The sequence below is a fragment of the Polyodon spathula genome, chromosome 1, assembly GCF_017654505.1.
Source record: "Polyodon spathula isolate WHYD16114869_AA chromosome 1, ASM1765450v1, whole genome shotgun sequence".
Classification (NCBI taxonomy): domain Eukaryota; kingdom Metazoa; phylum Chordata; class Actinopteri; order Acipenseriformes; family Polyodontidae; genus Polyodon; species Polyodon spathula.
Window position 1 is genome coordinate 74,770,401 of NC_054534.1, and position 18,891 is coordinate 74,789,291.

At 36.6% G+C, this 18,891-nt stretch overlaps 1 protein-coding gene across 1 annotated transcript; it reads left to right on the forward strand.

Annotated features, from left to right (window-relative positions):
• The first annotated feature begins 6,548 nt into the window (after positions 1-6,548).
• LOC121322263 (leucine rich adaptor protein 1-like) lies at positions 6,549-16,486 on the forward strand. Its single transcript, XM_041261967.1, has 2 exons — positions 6,549-7,186; positions 15,971-16,486. The coding sequence occupies exons 1-2, from the start codon at positions 6,863-6,865 to the stop codon at positions 16,355-16,357; spliced, it is 711 nt and encodes a 236-aa protein (XP_041117901.1). The 5' UTR covers positions 6,549-6,862; the 3' UTR covers positions 16,358-16,486.
• Positions 16,487-18,891: the final 2,405 nt, after the last annotated feature.

Genomic DNA, 18,891 nt, shown 5'->3' on the forward strand with positions numbered 1-18,891 from the left:
TTCTCATTTTTAATATGGCAGGTGACTGTAAGTATTAAAAACAATGTTTGAGAAGCAGTCACCTAATTAAAACTGAAACTTTGAAGGCTCTTCCAATCACATCATATTTTAAGTTTAACCAATGACCAATTTGGATCAAAATAATATTATGAAAACTGCCAACAGGAAAAAATATAATTGCAATTCTGGTCCTGTATTTATGGAATTAGAACATATAGGTGCTAATGTAAAGATAGGCATAGTGAAAACAATTGCGGCTACAAAATCCAAATTACCTAGTTGGCGGGCAATTATTTTGCACACTGCGACCTATGTAAGCTTAAGAGCAATGCAAATTACTCAACACACAGAAATAATGAGCTGCAATCATGTTAATGAGGATCACCTGTGCATCGGGCTATTTACTGGCCACAGGCCAGAGGTGAGGTGAGTTAGGAATACAGAGAGCAGTAGGTACTATATGAGATTTGTGGAGCACAGAAATCAAACCAAACAAAAAATATGTTAGAGGAATGGCAGCAAAGTCCTCTTGGCGCACAGAAAATAAAAGATTTCTGAGGATCTTGAGAGTCCTTATGGCTAAGGTCACTCAGCATTAAAATTATTTGGAAAAGCCACAGCCATCAACAGTTATGTTTCCAAAAATGCCATATGATCCTCTATAGTGGAGAAAGTCAATGGTGTGTGGTTTTATACAGCTCTTCACAATGGTTTGCACTTTGTAAGAGGAGGTGCAAAGTTTTTGGGTCAACAATTGTTCAAGTGCAAGGCAAATTCCTGACATCTCATTATAATATTTGCGCCTCCTTAGTATTCCAGATCCCTGCCCAATTCCTGTTTTTTTCTTCTTTTGATATATTTCCATTGAATACAAAGCCTGGAAATAAGATAGGAAACAAAACTGCAGTCAGGAGGTTTTGGAGATCCTCGGATAAAACAGGGATGTTGATGGGGGTAGCTGTGAAGAGGAGGGTTGATTGTCATTTATGGTGAGGTGGGCAAATAGAAAGAGAATAGGCGTCACCAGAGAGACATATGGAAAAAACGGCATAGTTTGTATGAGTCAAATGAAGAGATAAAATTGTTGCACAGCTGTCTGCCACCAGAGAATTTGATGCATCTGCCATGTGAATCTTTGAGAGCTGAGAAATTCGGCGGGGCTGAAGAATGGACAAGCGTAACTGCTGGGAGGCAGTTCCTGAAGGGAGGGTAGTTAAGCGCAGGGGTGGGGTGAGATGAAGCCAATGAGGCAGCTTTAGGGCAGAGAAGAGTGGAGTGGGCAGTGGAAGCTACAGAAAACCCCATTGAAGAGGTTAGGATCAGGTTAGGACCAGTCTATGAGGGTGTTATCTAAAGCAAAACGGGATGCTGCTTTGGTAGAAAACGCTTTGTGGTACTCAAAAAATACGGTGCCTGGGGCTTCCAAGTGGCTCATCCAGTAAAGGCACTCCACATGGAGTGCAGAATGGTCCTATAGCCTGGAGGTCACTGGTACAAGTCCAGGCTATTCCACCGCCAACCATGGACGGGAGTTCCCAGGGGGTGGCGCACAATTGGCCTAGTGCCGCTCGGGGGGGGAGGTGCTTAGGTCAGCCAAGGGTGTCCTCGGCTCACGGCCCACCAGCAACCCCTGTAGATTGTCCGGGTGCCTGTAGGCTTGCCTGTAAGCTGTCCAGAGTTGCGTTGTCCTCCGACACAGTAGCTTTGGGTTTGCTGCATGGCAGGCCTGCAGAGTGAAAAGAGGCGGTCAGCTGACGGCACACATTTCAGAGGACAGCATGTTGGTCTTCGCCACTACCAAGTCAGCGCAGGGGTGGTAGCAGTGAGCTGAGCCTAAAAAAAATATAATTGGAAAATTTTAATTGGGTGAAAACAGGGTAAAATCGATTGACGACTACTAAATTGAAAAATATATACAGTGGTTTGCAGAATTATTCACCCCCTTGCCAAGGTCTCACATTTTGTTGAATTACAAATAATGTAATCAAAGCTGTGGTGGTTAAACTGAACACTGTTATATGAAGAGGAGGTTAAATGTCAGCAAAACTTGCAAAGAAAATGTAAAGAAAATTAAATTTACTGGTTGCATAAGTATTCAGCCCCTTAAGTAAGTACTTCGTAGAAGCACCTTTTGCAGAAATTACAGCTTTGAGTCTCTACTGTCTTTGCACAGTAGGATGGTGACATTTTTGCCCATTCTTCATTGGAAAATTGCTCCAGTTCTGATAAGTTTATTGATGATCGTTGATGGACTGCAATCTTCAAGTCTCGCCATAAATTTTCGATTGGATTCAAGTCAAGACTTTGACTGGGCCACTTAAGAACATTAATTCTCATTGTTCAGCCACTACATTGAGGCTTTGGCTTTGTGTGTCGGGTCATTGTCCTGCTGAAATGTGAATTTCCTATCCAGTTTCAGAGTCTCAGCTCTCAAACAGGTTTTCCTCAATGATTTGCCTGTACTTTGCACCATCCATTCTCTACCCTGACAAGTTTCCCAGACCCTGCTGAAGAGAAGCACCCCCATAACATGATGCTGCCACCACCATGCTTGACAGTTGGGATGGTGCTAACTGGGTGATGTGCAGTGTTGGGCTTGCGCCAGACATAAAACTTGGAATTTAGACCAAAAGTTCAATTTTGGTCTCGTCTGACCACAAAAATTTTTTCCACATGTCTGCAGTATCATCAACATGCTTTTCCCAAACTCCATACATGTTTTAAGTTGAGGCTTTTTGACTATCGGCTTATTGTTGATGTGTGAACACTGACTCTCATCTCAGAAACAAAACTTTGCAGATTTCTCAAGGTCATTGTTGGCTTCAGAGTGACATCCCGAACCAGTTTCCTGCCTGCCTGGCTGATCAGTTTGGGAGGGCAACCTGATCTGGGTAGTATCTAGGTAGTATGATGCATCTTCCTCTTCTTAATGATGGACTTCACTGTGCTGAGAGGGGTAATCAGTGCCTTTGAAATTTTCTTGTACCCTTCAACCGCTCTGTGCCTCTCTATCACTTTATCCCCGACTTGTTTCGAAAGCTCCTTGGTCTTCATGGTTACTTTATTGGATCACTATGTGAGTTGTAGCTTAATCTTTTTTATATACCTGAGAGAAATTATCTACAAATTAAACCACTTTGAGTACACCCAGGCTGAAACCATTTCACCAATTTTGTGACCTTAAAAACAAATCACCCGAGCTGATTTTGTAGTTACATTCTTTACATAGCGTTTGTCCTACTGTACATGATTAAAGTTTTACCACATGAAGCAGAGACATACAGTCTTATGTTCGCACAGAATATACCCTCCTACATGTGACCAACTGTAAATTCCAGACCGGAACATTTCACAAAGGCAATACATTTTTATTCCATTAGGTCATGAATGCTATTTCCTTCAAATTACTGTGGCTTGTTGACATATTTATATTTAAAACAAACACAACATGTATGAATGCAATTCAGAGCATTTTTACTTACTGGATCATGGCAAATATAGTACAATAGTTCAACATGCATAGTGTACCTTACAATACATTGTAAAGATTAACAAATCTATCAAATAATTAAGAGCTACAACCTACTCTCAACCATTTAGGCACATGTGCTAACACAGACCACATTCTTAGTGAATTTACATATCTTTTGTATGGTGACAGAATTTTGGCGTGAAATTAAATGTCATGTTACAACAGGTATCTTAAGTGCTTCCAAAAGTTACTGGTACCAGCTGCAACTTTGCTTATGTATGTTGATGTGATAATTGTACAAATGCCACCCTAAACTTGCACACAAATTGCCCATCTAAATCCCAAACCCTGAGTAAAAATAATGCTTAAAGCTATATCATTTTGTACAAATTGTCAAACAATTTTAGAACAAATTTGAAAAAAGTTTTTTTTTTTTTTTGATGATAACTTTTAGTTGAAAATGTAAAATACACAATGAAATCTGAAGGAAAAGAAAGTTCCTCTTACAGGTCAGCCTCAGAAAATAAAAGTAAAAACCATAAATACAGTACTTTACACATACACATATATTCAGCTGATCCTTATTAAAAGGCACGACCAAAAAAAACTTTTGTTGAACATTTTGTATGTGTACCAGTTTTGAATGATAGCGTTTTATAATTTTTTATCCTGGTTTTATGTATCAATCTATTAATATTCTAATTTTACTCTTCTCTTTTTATTAATTGTATGTTTTTCTTTCACTGTATTTTTGTTGCTTTTAATTATTAAATTGTTTCTTAATAACTGTTATTTTACTCTCAATCTTACATGTTTTTCTGTACTCTGTATTTCATTTTACTGTATTCTTGCTGTTGATTTTATTGTATTGTAAAGCACTTTGGGACACTTTGTGTGAAAGGTGCTATATAATTAAATAAACTTTAAACTTTCGAAACCAGGACGGTAACCAGTGAGAACGTTCAAGCTCTTTTTATCCTATAGCAAGGTGGCAAAAGTTTTCAACAGGGTTCAAACTGTAAAGCAAAACCTTTTTGCACCAAGCCTTTTCTCCATTAGGGTGCATTAGGACCTGTCAGATTCTGGGGTTCTGCTGGTATTACAGGGAACATGTATTATCATATTGCCAAGGGTTTTATGAATAATACAGATATTATACAGGGGAATGCATGTACATAGTTTTGGCTGTAACTGGGTCCCCCCGTCCCTCCCGGATAGAAGTGGTTCAGTCAGGAGAGACCGGGTTCGGATATAAAAAGGGCGAGGGGGGGGGGGCAATGTGAGACAGTGTGGGTTTGCGGAGTAATTAGCAGAATTACAGATAACTTGCCGAGTCGAAAAGCCGGAGAGAGAGAGAGAGAGAGAGAGAGAGAGAGAGAGAGAGAGAGAGAGAGAGAGAGAGAGAGAGAGAGAGAGAAAAGGGGTTTGTTTATTTGAGAGGCTTTGTCCTCAGTCAATAGACCGCACCTCTGTGTTACTTCTGAGACACAATAATTAAAAAGAACATTATTAATTTTTCTTTTTAGCCTCTCACAATTTGACGTTCATCAGTCCATTAGTAACATAACAAATAATTTATTAGAGGCATACCGCGATGCGCTGCGACGAGATATATATATAATATATATATATATATATATATATATATATAATAATATATATATATATATATCAAAGTATTTTAACACGGTAACAAAAACAGTTATTTGACGTGCTGATTTTGTGTATGTACATTTACGCCGGTCGCGCACAGAGACATAGGAACAAAGTTAATTTAAACAACGTCTGTTTGCGTATACGCGTCCAGTGTGAAAGCCTGCATCGTGCGGTACTCTTAAAAAAAGAAAAGAATAAAGAATGTTACGTTGGTGTGAATATTATATATCAAATGAAAGCTCTTGATGAGCTCTATCTAGTGGCAAAAGGACCTAACTGAAATCACAAACTACATTGAATAAATTGAGAAAGTAATAAAGAGTGCCAGGTAAGTGCCAGGAGGACAAAACTAGCACACTTACTCCATCCTGGCACTGAGTGTTGCATTGTGGGGTTGCTGAGTAACAGCAGATGAGTCAAAATGGATGAAAAAAGCTGTAAAATAATGTCTAACTTTTGTGGATATTTTACTCATTTAAATTGAGGATTCAAGCAATGAATTCACTACAGAATAAGAACCAGGCCATGTCAATTTTGTAACATATTTTACAGTAGTATTTTTAAGTATAATTTATGAAATATGACTGTATATGTGAACATTAAGATTTTAAAGATACATTGATTTATTAATTTATTAAATTTAATTTAAAAAAAGTCTGGGATAGAACTAGTGAAGAAAACCACATTTTTATCTGCGATGGGTATTCATTTCAGTGTGTTATTATAGAAAATCTAACTTATAAGCAAAAATTATGGTGCTATTCTTACTTTTTGAAGTTTCAAATGAAAAAAAGTAAAACTTTAATTTTCTTCACAATGATATTGATACTATGCATGTACTGATCAATGGCAATTGAACACAAACAATTAAAATCGTATTTTTGTTTTCCTATAAAGTTATGAAAATGTCAGTTATGCTCTGGTTCTAAGTCCTGGAATATGTGTATCTTAAATGTCAGTACATTTCTCTTTTTTGCATGCAATATCTCCTTTTTCCAACAGGTGGCACTGCACTCTTGTGCTATTGTGCTCACTGAATGACAACTGGACTATTCTTTACAGTCATTTTGACCATCAGGATTTTCCACTTTTCCATATTAAATAAATTGTGTTGAAAATCCCCCTTTGTTTAAGTTATACAGTATGGACCCCCTATTGTAACAGTATAAATAAATACATGTTTTGGATAATAAAAATACAAGTGTATCAATGTTGTTTGGAGTATTGATTACAATACGATTTTATAAATTACATTAACTGTTCGTTTTCTTTTTTTTTCTTTCTCTTTTTATGCGACAGGAACCATGATGGAAAATTTGGGTTTACTCTTAGTTGAATTACGGTAAATGGGCGTGTCCTGCTGGTCCACCTGCTTGTCGGGTTTAAAGTTTCAACAGATCAGGAAGGGCAATGAATTGTCTAATGCTGCTGCTGCATATCGAAGCAACTAACCTCTGTCCCCAAACAAAGGTGATTTCTTACCAACAAAAGCTCAGTCGAGGGACAAACAGCTGGTGCTCTCCGGGGTCGCCAGCAAGATGTAGCAGCCAGATTTCAAATTGTATGCCTTTGTTTTGTTGCTCGTATTGTTGATCTATTTTAAATCCAGCTGGATACAAAACATGGTATCTTCCTTTAGGCTGTCGTTAAATGTTTTGTTTTTACTGTTGGAATAAAGTATTGATTTTGAACAAGTACTTGCTATAATTTTAAGCTGCTCTGTACAATTTCTGAATGAAGGTATTGCAACAATTGCATTTATTGGAGGCACAACTCAACATTTTTTTTTCAATTATTTTTGAAAGAGTTGGTGTTTTTTTTAATTTTTTATTTATTTATTTATTTTCAACAATGGAAGATACCGTTTTACCAGATTTTAAGGACATCGAGACAAAGCTGGGGCGCAAAGTTCCTGAAAGTCTTGTCAGATCATTCAAAGAAGAGCGTCAGGAGACAAGGGAGGAAATACCTGCTTTATCAACTACCTTAGTTAACGTGTCTGAGTCAAGTACATTGAAAAGGCTGGAAGTCAAGATGCAAGTTTTAAAACAAGAGATGGTAAGTAATAATAATTATCCTTCGTACTGAAGTCAGTGCGTTTCCTTTGCAAAAACCAGCAGTTTACAGTAGCAGAAAGTTACTTTGTCCTGCACTTTGAACAGACTTGCCCTCTTGTAGTATATAATATCAGTGTTGTCGCAGCCTAACAGTACCATTTATCTTTTTTTAATTCCTGTGGTACTGTAGTCTAGTTTTGGTAAAATTAAATGTTAAATTAATCAGTACTACAATAGGGTCTGGGTTGATGAAGTTTTTATAAATGATCTAGGTGGGGATAGTTATCTGTTAAATAAATAAATAAATAAATAAATCAGGATAAGATGTAAATGTCCTGAGCACTTAACTTGCTTTGAGATGAGATATGAGATGAAGGACTGCTTATATTCGCAGGCAAGAGAAAGTTAACACAAACATATAAACTGTGACACATTAACAAGAACAGTAAACATGCTTCAAGGTTAGATTGCAGCCTTTTCTGTTGGCTTTGTAGTCAATTAAAAGTGTAGTGACCTGTGACATCATTGACAGATTATGTAAGTGTTATGTGAGACGTGGTTAAATATGGTAACCCAAGTTGACTCAATATGTGAATGAGGATTTTCTTTAGAGAGCCTTGCGATTTGAAGTGATGGTAATATCCCGTGTGTCTGTTAAGAACTAAAGGCCTAGCAAAGGAGTCTCTTTAAGTTTCTGTTTTGTTCAAAATGTTATCTGTTGTTTTTTTTTTTTTTTTTGTAGAAATGAAGAAATGGATTGTCCAAGCATGTCTGTTCATTTGAATCAAACTGTTGGTTTAGCAGCTATTCGCTGACAATAATTGAGGGTTGGGTTACTCAGTGGGTTGGCAGTGACATTATGAATATGGTGTTTTGCACTGTTCAGTTATGGATTTGATTCCTGCTGTCAGGTGTCATTATTTGAAATAAGTTCTTGTGTAGTAAATTTTATAAAAGCAATATAAAGTACATAATACAGTACGTAAGGTTGGTAAATAGCAGACACACTTGGTAAAGTGAAGAAACTTTTTTGTAAAGGTAGCTGTGTGAAAAACTCTGTGAAAAATTAAGGTAATGTATGGTTGTAGTTTGGGGATGGATGCCTGTGCAGTATCCACTCTAGTTATTTGGTCTCCTTTACTGTTGGCCAAATTTGTCCGTTTAACATTGCAGAAGCAAAGGATGCAGAAGAAAACACATAATTTCCCCTTGTAACCTCTTTGCTTTCTTTAATTTTCACACAATAGTAGTATTCTAATTAGATTGAATGTCAGTCATTTTAAGCATGTTAATCAGCAAACATGCAACAAATACTTCTAACAACATACAGGTGTTTCATGCAATTGGTACTGATATCAGCTAACTTAAATTAGTTGAATTAAAAAAAAAAAAAAAACTCCTGCAAGGCAAGTGATTCAAGTTTGTTGCTCTACCATTGTAGAATTAAGATATTCATAGTAACAATATTTCTATTGTAACTCTATCTGTAACACAAAAGGGACGAGAGAAGGTCAGATTATTAAACTATGTTGTACTTTGGTTTGCAACTCAAGCAGCAGGCCTAGGCTGTGGCCTTACCCATTTGTAGTTAGATTGGTCCTGTCTTTTTATGGTGTACAGAAATTCAGCAAATTAGTAATGCCTTTGCATGAAGAAATGCAATTTTGTTCTTAATTGCTTTTGGCAAACCTTATCATTACGCCTGTAGAACAGAAAGTGCTACAATCGTAAAACGTAAAGCTGTGATAACGTTTTATTACACAAGTACTGACAGCTATGTAGTAGTCCACAATATGTTTTTTTTTTTTATGTCTTCTCATGACTGGTTATGTAAAATGAATTAGACATCACTCATTTTTTTATGCAGACATCTGCAAACACAACAGTTGTTTTAAAATGTCTCCTCATTAGCAAAATGACCAAGGTTGTAACAATGTTTTGAGTATATGTTTTTGTAGAGTCTAATGCGCCTGCCAAAGAAACTGATCTGCCCTAAAAATAAGATAAATAAAGGAATAGTAGAAAAGCAAACTTTTGCAAAATTCTGATGATACAGTGCTTTTGAAGATTTCAAATGTATTTTCAAGGACTGAAAACTTGAGCTGATGCACATTCACTGCCTCAATATTGACTATTCATTGTGGGCACCCGGATGATTGATTCTGTACTCATTCTGTTCACCCTATGCCACCCTATTATAATATTGAAAATCCAACTTGCATTGTGTAATGCAATCCCTAGTGCTCCTGGGTTCATTTTACTCAATGAAATTGATTTCATCTAATTCGAACACCATCGGTAATGCATTTCCTGAACTGTATAACCTGAAATGTTTTCTTCAGTGGGATTACACAAAGGTTGTTCAAAGTTAGAAACAGCTGTGGTAATAAAATAGACAAAACATATACAATAAGAGGGCTGATAGTAGGTGTTCAGTTGCCAGGTGTGACAGCACATCGTGACTTTTGTGTCAGATTAAAGAATGGGCACTTATCTCTCCAAAACAAAATAAAGATGTTGCAAAGTCCTGTTGAATCGGTAACAGTGGCAGCTATTTGTCATGATTATTCCAATATAGGAAGTGTAATAAGATCTGGGCAATTTATTCAGGTTATCAAATGTATTACATTATTAAGACTGGACCTTTTTTCATTGTCATGCATGACTTATTCCAATATAACTTTCTACCTATAATGTCTCTTTAGTATGTTTCTATTTAAACATGCTGTCATAATGCTACTGTACAGTAACATCAAAGCCTGGATGCTACCTGGTCGCTTTTGTAAAGAGTCAGGCGGATGTTGTTTGGCTCCCATCCTCTTTTGATTTTGTGTCTTAGACTCAGTCTAAATTGTTGTTTAGGAACACTGAAAGGCCTTGGATTTTCTCGTTTAATGTGTCAGGCCCATTCCTTTGTCTCATTACAGCAGTTTTGCCTAGGGCTGTTTCTGAAGTTAGTTTCTTTCTGTTGCAGCTTGTTCAGAACTGTTAATGTCAGTGCATTACCCCAGTTTAACCTAAACCCTACTGTAGGTTAACAGTCAGATTGGAACATCTTTTTGAATTCTATAACTTGCCTAAAAACAACAGAACAAATAACAGCTGTTCATGGCCTTTGGGTCTGCTTACTGTATGACCTATTGTTAGTTCTACAGAACATATTGCTGCCTTGAATAATATGTTGCCAATACAGCATAAGCTAAGTGGAGCATAAGTTATCACATGTGTCTGAATTTATGTCTCTGTTACATCCTTGTTACTGTTTGGACTTCAAACAAGAATGAATAAAGGCTATTTATTAGCATGTATTCAGTGAAATGAATGAAATGAGGCAGTGATCAGATTCAGCACGTGTGCAAATACTGACTTGGGCTGTATTCATAAGAGAACACTAAACACGTTATAAGCTGAACTGGCATATTAGCTGTGTCACTAAGCCAGATGTCCGGAACACATCGTATTGAGCACGTCAGCCAGCATCTGCGCTAATGATGTTTGACACAAGCAGCCGGCCATTTGTCTAAATGTTGTCCATGTATTGGCAAGTCAGCTCTGTTGGGGATGTTACTGTGTGTGTTAACAGAATGTAAAAACTTGAGTAGAAAAACCACAAATTCCAGGTTGAGTCAGTAGGAAGACATCTAACACGCAATAGCATGCTTGTAATATTTAGCAAATAGTTAATGTCAGACCTCCATTTAGAATATTGGAGCCAAAAAACAAATGATTAATTCAGTTTATATTGGGTCAAAAGTGAAATTGGCACAGGTGATGCAAATTTATTGTAAAACCACACATGAGTATATAGTAACCCCCCCCTGTGCCTGTGTGTAATAATATTCAAGAGTTCCTTCAAAAAATGCTTGTATGAAATTAATAACTATCCTTCCTCAATGGTCTGCTCTGAAGGTTAGTTTTATAGTTATTGAATGGATTTGTGTATCCTAATGTACTGCTGGGTTTTATTCCAGTCAATGTGATGGAGCTCCGCAGTGTCAGATCAAAATACCGCTATCATTTACATTAGAATTAAAATTTACCCTTTTATGGGGTCCCTGAGTAGATCACCTTGTAAAAGCACGACCGCATGGGTTGCTGGCTAATTAACCCTTTCCGGTCCTATGTCGGACCAGGTCAGACATTACAATTCTCCCTTTCCAGTCTGACATCATCAAAAAGATGTAAAGCACAGGTCTCTAGTCATTTTTTCTCCGAAAAAAAGCAGAGAAAACCTTTCAATGGCCGAGTGAGACCGATATATAATGACTTGGATCGCATTATTGAGGAGCTTGGTGACATGGTGATAAAACAAGTGATCGGGATAGGATTTATCAGTATGCATGGCTATAAAGAGGTATGTGAAAAATACAGCGAACAAGGGGTGGGGCTTGGCTGGAGATGCTGTACTAAGTGTCCTTTTGTGATTCAGTGCCTTTTAAACCTGTTTTACTCTGAAAAAAAAAAATTTAAACAGCGCTTGTGAAAATAAATTGGACCTGACATGCCTGACAAGTGCTGAATAAATGGACCGTTAACAGTTAATATAACCAGGGGAGCACAGGTTTGTGTCCTGACTGTGCAAAGTCACTGGTCTTTGCTGGGATTCCGGAGGAAGAGCCACATTGGCCTTTGACGCTCCTACAGGTTAGGGAGACAAAACCAGAAGGGACTGTTTCTCCTCATTACTCTACAGCTCAGGTGGACACTCGGCAGGATAACTATACGGAACCCTTCAACCAGGACCGTTGCAGTGACACAGATTTGCTTAGAGGCCAGGACTTCGAGAGCAACAGTAGTAGGTTAGTTTAAGAGATGTCGATCCCATCCAGTACTCTGTAGAGAGGGTAACGTAATGTAGTAGGTTCCTGGAGCGGGACTTGTTTAGCCTTCTTTCTTTATTAAATATGACACTAGGACTACCATTGCTGGTACCCTAGTGGCAGCACATGTTTGTGTTAATAAAATCTGCAAGCCTGTGCAGTGTGTCAACACCCAATGCTCTGTGTCTGCCTCATTATTATTCAGGGATGACCCACACACGTAACACGAGCCCCTGTTAAAGGCACTAAAATAAAAAAAAATACATATATAAATATATATATATATATATATATATATATATATATATATATATATATATATATATATATATATATATATATATAATTTTGAGTCGGTATACCAGTTTTGTGGTTTACCACAGTTTAGGTACATTACGGTATTGATACTGTTCCTGTTATGCTACGCCGCAAGTATCATAAATATGGTATACAACTTAATGCTATGTTCGTGTTCCTGTGAACAAAGTGAAGGAAATGGTCATTTTCATAATATGATCATCTTTTTATTCAACGGCCTGTACAAAACAAGTCTCAGTACTACTCAGCTTTCTCTCCATGCCGCACACTTGAACATTCCATCCACTTGTGTTTTTAATTAGAATTGGACAACTGATTATCCAATTCTGAAAAAAAAAAACCTTGGTTAAGTTAGTCTGTAGCAATATTAATCTATCATAATCTGTGGGATACGTGGAGATGCCTGTGATATTTTATATGAGATTTCATACATGTATTGTAAGAAAGTTGTTGCTGCTGTCCTGGACACCTTTTGAAATGAAGGTTTTTCATCGCAATTGGGTTTTTCTGGTTAAATATTTTACAAATAAACCAGTACTTCAATGTAAATCCAATACATTGAAATTTTTAATAACTGCAAAGCAGATAAGACCTATATGTTGACACAGTTACTGCTGCAGTAAGATGGTTGAAACAACCATGCTAGTTTTGAGTGCTGGCCTTGTGGGAAGAGGACCCCCTGCTGTGTCACGAAGACCACTTTAGATGTCCCATTCAAGTAATGAGAAAACCCAACCCCTTTTAGGCTCTGATATTTAAAGAGATCGAAACTTAGGGTGGTACAGCTGCAGGCTAAAAGACCCTCCCTCCCCCAGAGCAATTCAGAAACATCTGTGTCTCCCATCCCACAGATTCGCAGCAAGGGATTAAAATCAACCAATACAGTAGCACACAGTCTCCAGTAGCTGTGAGCATGTTTTCTTTGTAAACAATTTTGAAAATGCATATGATTATAGTAATTGTATTGTATCCTTATTTAATTTACAGAGCAATCTAAAGTGTTTTCAAAGTAAATAAAATAATTACAAACTAAGGGATTTTAATGTCTTAAGGTTGTTGAAAATGGCAAGGTCAATAGTGCAACTTTTAATAAATGTTGTGCTTTGATTTTGATGAGAGCATCATGTTCAGTGAATACAAATGTGTATCTGGAGTCAAACATATGATTCATCTCCAATAAAATCGAATTAACTGCATTCAGTTTTAAACTGACTGTGGGCATATGCCAACTAAGATGAAATATCTCAAATCTAACTGACTGCTAGTCTTGTATTTTACTAGTGGAACTCTGTAACGGAAGAGCCTGGAGTATTACTCGCAAGGGGTCATATTAACTTTTTCTAAAAAATAAATAAATAAATAAAATGTTAAAAGCCTTGAAAGATTAATTGATTCATTTAGTAATTGATAATGCACCATATTTGTTTCTTGCTAATTCTGTAACATAAGCAGTTGTCCAAAAAAAAAATCGCCTCAGTGGTCAGTGCTTCAGAATATGGCTTAAGGGCTTTGTACATTTTGGTGAAAGTTTGATGTTAGAAAAATATTTAATCAAAATTTATGAGGTGTGAAAAGAACAGGCAATAATTCTGTGGAGTAAAACTGTCAAAAACACTTCTGTGCATAAAAAAAAAGATGTGTACCTGTATAAACATTCCGTGTAGTCATAAAATAAAATGTGTAAGTTCAAAAAAATACATTTGTATCCAAATGTACAATCACCACCCCTCCTTGGATTCTTAACCAGTTCAGCCCAAAAATCTAAGGGAGCAGAGGTCATGTTCCATTAGGTTAAAATGTCTTTCTACTGATGATCTAGGGTCACAATTCCTTATAGCACGTTTGAGTTCACAAATTCGCTTTTTGTTTTAGCCAAGTAATACAATCAGCATGGGTGTCATGGTGCTGAACAAATTGAATTGACCCAAAATGCCACTTAGTGAAGATAGAGTACAGGTTACAATCCACAATACAGTCCTCCCCCTTTATACTGCGGAACAGGTTATAAGCCGGTACAGTCATGGCTTCCATTTGTCTCATAATGCCATTACACTAACACTAGTATTCTCTTTTTATAAGGTGGAACACAAACAGCATGCTCTTAACTATGGCTCCCGACTACAGTGTTATAAAGGGGGACCACTGTATGTGCCGTGAGATGTCCAACAAATAGGAACAGCACTCGTTGGACAGGTTCTTCTACCTAAATAGTTTGCCAGTATCAGAATGATCCCAGGTGGTATATTAAAAGGAAATGGTTTAGGTGGTTGAAAGACATCTGATTTGACTAAAAATGCTCCCTAGATTTGTAGCCCTTCTATAGGCAAACCTATGAGACTCTTGAAAGATGTTGCCCAGTCTTAAGTAGTTGAACAAAATGTGCCAATAAGAATTGCCAATCGATTGAAAGTTTTAGGTAGAATAACTTGACAAATTAGTGTTGTTCTAGTAAATAATAATAATAATAATAATAATAATAATAATTGGTGTTTTACAAAAAACATGTCGGCCTGCTCAGTGCAATAATTCAAATGCAATATTCACGATAGTGATCTTTTGCTTAGCTTGCGTTATTTTACTTCATAACACATTTGAGTAAAACGTGTTGCATGCACAGAGGAAATTAAAAACAACAGATATAAAACTATTAATATACATTATAATAATGAAATGATGGAACACTACATGTCCTGCTTAGCTGAAATACAGCTGTACTAGACTGCAAGCGACAACCTGCACATGTTTAAATACTCATCAATTGCATCGGCATTCGGCTGTGTCTGCCTGAGATTCGCATACAAGGTTTTTTTTTTTTGTGAGCATAAAAGAACTTCAAAAAATAAGTTGTAGTTGTACTTGTGTATTTGGATACAATTTTATTTTTTACGAACTTACAAATGTATTTTATGACTACATGGAATGTTTTTACAGGTACAAATCTTTTTTTGTATTTTTGACAGTTATTTCACTCCATATAATTCCTACCCCCTATTTATGGTGGTAATCTCTTGCATGCTAAACTTACTCCACTGTTTCCCAGATCCTGATTAGCACTTACCTTCCACAACCTTCGCTGAAGTAAGATCAAGTCAGGATCTGTGAAACCAGTATATGGATTGTCAACAGGTGTAATCAGAACCACCACTAGGAAGAGCTTTCCCTTTTGTTGTGATCTTGTGAACCAGGAATGTGTCCGTGCTCACAGTCTTGTCTCACATTTGTCAGTGAAGGACTATGGCAGTAGCCAGTTTGCCCATGTAAATTGATATTTACATAATTGTTCACTTTAAAAAAACAAAACAAAAAAAAAACAAATTTAGAGTACTACTAAATCTGGAGTTGAGCCAAAAGAAATGTTAAGGTTTTAATGCAGAAAGGAGATATAAAATGATAATAGTGATTTAACCTAAGAGGGTTAAAAACAAGCAATCAAAGTATAATATTCCTGACAAGGCAGTTGTGCCGCACAGGTGGTGGAGTCAAGACAAAATATGTGCGTGCTCTGGTTTAATCGTCTTGATTTTTTATTGTTTCCAGTACAATAACTGGGTGACGTACCAAACTGGGGTACCCTTTGAAATATTAAGAATTAAATATTTAAGTTTTGGGCCTTGCTGACCATGTATCTATTCTCATTCAAATGACAGGCTCATCTCAGGGCGATAGACATCAAGCTGATGCACCAGTTGCTCTCTATTAACGAAGGAATCGAGTCAATCAAGTGGGTGATGGAAGAGAAGGCTGCCATAGCAAGCAGAGAGAGCAGCTTAGCCGGCAGTCTGTACAGTCTGTCAGAGAGCCAGGACACGTCCCTCCGAGGGAGCTGCAACAGCTTACAGGACGGCAGTGACGGACTCGATGGCATCTCGGTCGGAAGCTATCTTGACACCTTGGAGGACGATGTTCCAGGCCACACTTCCCCATCAGACCTAGAACGCTTCTCAGACGGACCAGTAAAAGATTCTGTTGATAGGCCTTCTTTGTATAAAGACACTAAAATCGATTCTGATGAGTACTACTGTTTTGGGTTGTGAAGGAGTTGAAATAAAGGGAACCAAAGACTGACAAACTTATGCTAAGTCTCATCAGATCCATTTTTTTTATGTTACTGTTCTTGCTGCTCTTTTTGTTTTATTTTTATTTCCAGTCTGTAAGAGGGACTAGCCATTACACCATGTAACACAATTTTTGTTCCTGGGTAGTAAGTGTTATTTCCTAATTGCTTATGCCTGAAAAGTATAGAAAATGGCTATTATTCCCCACAAACTTTGCTTTTGTGACCAGGACAGTGATATTTTCAAATATCACTGTCCTGGTCACAGAAGCAAAATTTGTGGGGAATAATAGCCATTTTCTATACTTTTGAGGCATAGGCAATTAGGAAATAACACTTACTACCCAGGAACAAAAATTGTGTTACATGGTGTTATCATATACATATGTATTTTTTTAATTCTGGGAAGCTAAATGGGGAGCAGAGTGCAAAAATAAAATCTTAACCGTTGTCTGCGAAGACTCCTGTTATAGTGTACATTTATTTTTGTTAATCCGATATTTAATTTATTGTTTTGATTTAGTATATAATAGCTTGTAATGGATAACTTTTTTTTTTTTTTTTTTTACATAAACAATAAATAATATATTGGTGATTTTTGTGAAACGACTTGATTTTGTATATTTAAAAAAATATATGTATATTGACAGAATTATGTTGAAAAATGTTTTTTAAAAAAAGACACAGACAGATAAACAACTGATTTCCATGTGGTAACCAAGACACACATGGAAAGTACTGGTTCATTACATCTTAATACAGTAAAGTGTCTCTTATGAATACATGCTTTGAGTAGGGTGCAAAACACATAATCAGTATTGTAACTATAGAAACAGGTGGCTGTTTATGTCTGTAGCAACTGGAGATAGTTTTTCTTAAACTTGCTGTCAACAATACTTTACCACACTTCTGTACTGACTGGAATTTGATTTAATTATTCCATTACGGTGTATTGTTTTCGTTGTCAGTATGTGTGGATAAAGGAGTTGAGGATTTTTAATTGGTAAACAGAAATTTGGTCTCTAGGCCACACAGTAGAGAAATTAATGCAATGTGTAAATATTATTCAATGTTTATAAAAGGATTTATTTACCGGTAAATTGTTGTCCAGGCAGTACTGTTGCTTGAGGCCAGATAAACTACAAGTGTACGCCAGTTGATTGTGTTAATTACCATTACATTATTTAACTGTTCCTTTGATGGCCACAGGTGAGGCACTGAAAATGTCTAAGTAGAGTGGTTTTAGCAACTAGAAATGGTGACCCAGTTGCTAAAAAGGTTAATGAAATAGAAGCATACTGTACTGTTAAGATATTACTCTGTTGCTGTGCTGTTAACACACAGGTTAGTTTTTACTGAATATTCTGTTCTTAAGTGCTTGCAAAAAAATAATAAAAATGACTTTATCTGTCCATTTTAATCAAAGTCAATAGAAAAGTGATACAGATTTTTTTTCAGATTTACCTAAATACAACAGACAGAGTCATCTTGCTTCCCCGCTTGTGAATTAATGAAGCTTGAATTTATTTGAAGCAGTAAAGACCTTGCACTGAGGCGTGTTGTTTTACCTCCTAATCCAAAGTGCACTAGGTATGTTATAAATATTAGAGATGTGTCCAGATATGTAGGTATTCAATTTGATGCCATGGAGCCTACAAATGGAAGCTGCTCATTGTAAGATTAAATAAAGAAAGATACACTTACTGTAAATTTCTTCACACATTTTTATTACAATATTAAGTAATTGATAGTATACTCTAACTGCCAGGGAATTAATGGAGTTTCAAGTTTATAATCACAGTAAATGTTCCTAGAGAGCTGCACAGAGATCCTGTCCAATGCCAACAAATTAAAGCTGAGTAACAATCGCGTTCCTGAATCCAGGTGCTCAAGGCAGCCAGACGGTGATGGCACGGTTTGCTGTACAGTCAGGGTCCCTTGTTTACAATGTTGTTCACTTTTAGAACATAATGGTTCATGAACCTTCCTTTTCAATAAGTTGCCAAGAGTCCAGTTTTTCTGCTTCATATATTTTTAAATGTATCCTACTTTAAATAAATTATTGCAACCAAACATAACATTCAATAGTCATGATTGTGTAATTTTCCCCAAAAAAACTAAGTTCAGCTGAAGATACCACAATCATTTGTGGTTGAAAAGGAGTAATCTAAAGGCTATACCAATCACAAATACATTTTCACTTTGAAATACGCAAACACATTACATGCAAACAAACCAAACCGCACTTGAATGTCTGTTCCCATCCCTTTTCACAACACCTCCTTGTGGTGCATGATTTAGTAGTTGTGTTCTAATGTAAATTTTCATCTGTCCTAACAACTGATATTTTTATTCAAACCAAACATTACACAATTATACATCTGCTAAACATAACGAGAAGCCTGGCTGCTAAATATGTCTGTCCTGTAGACTTGCAAAATGCAAATTCCATCAAACCTAATTGATCCTAATAATTCATATATACTGTACTGGTTTGCCTAGCTAGAGGCTCAA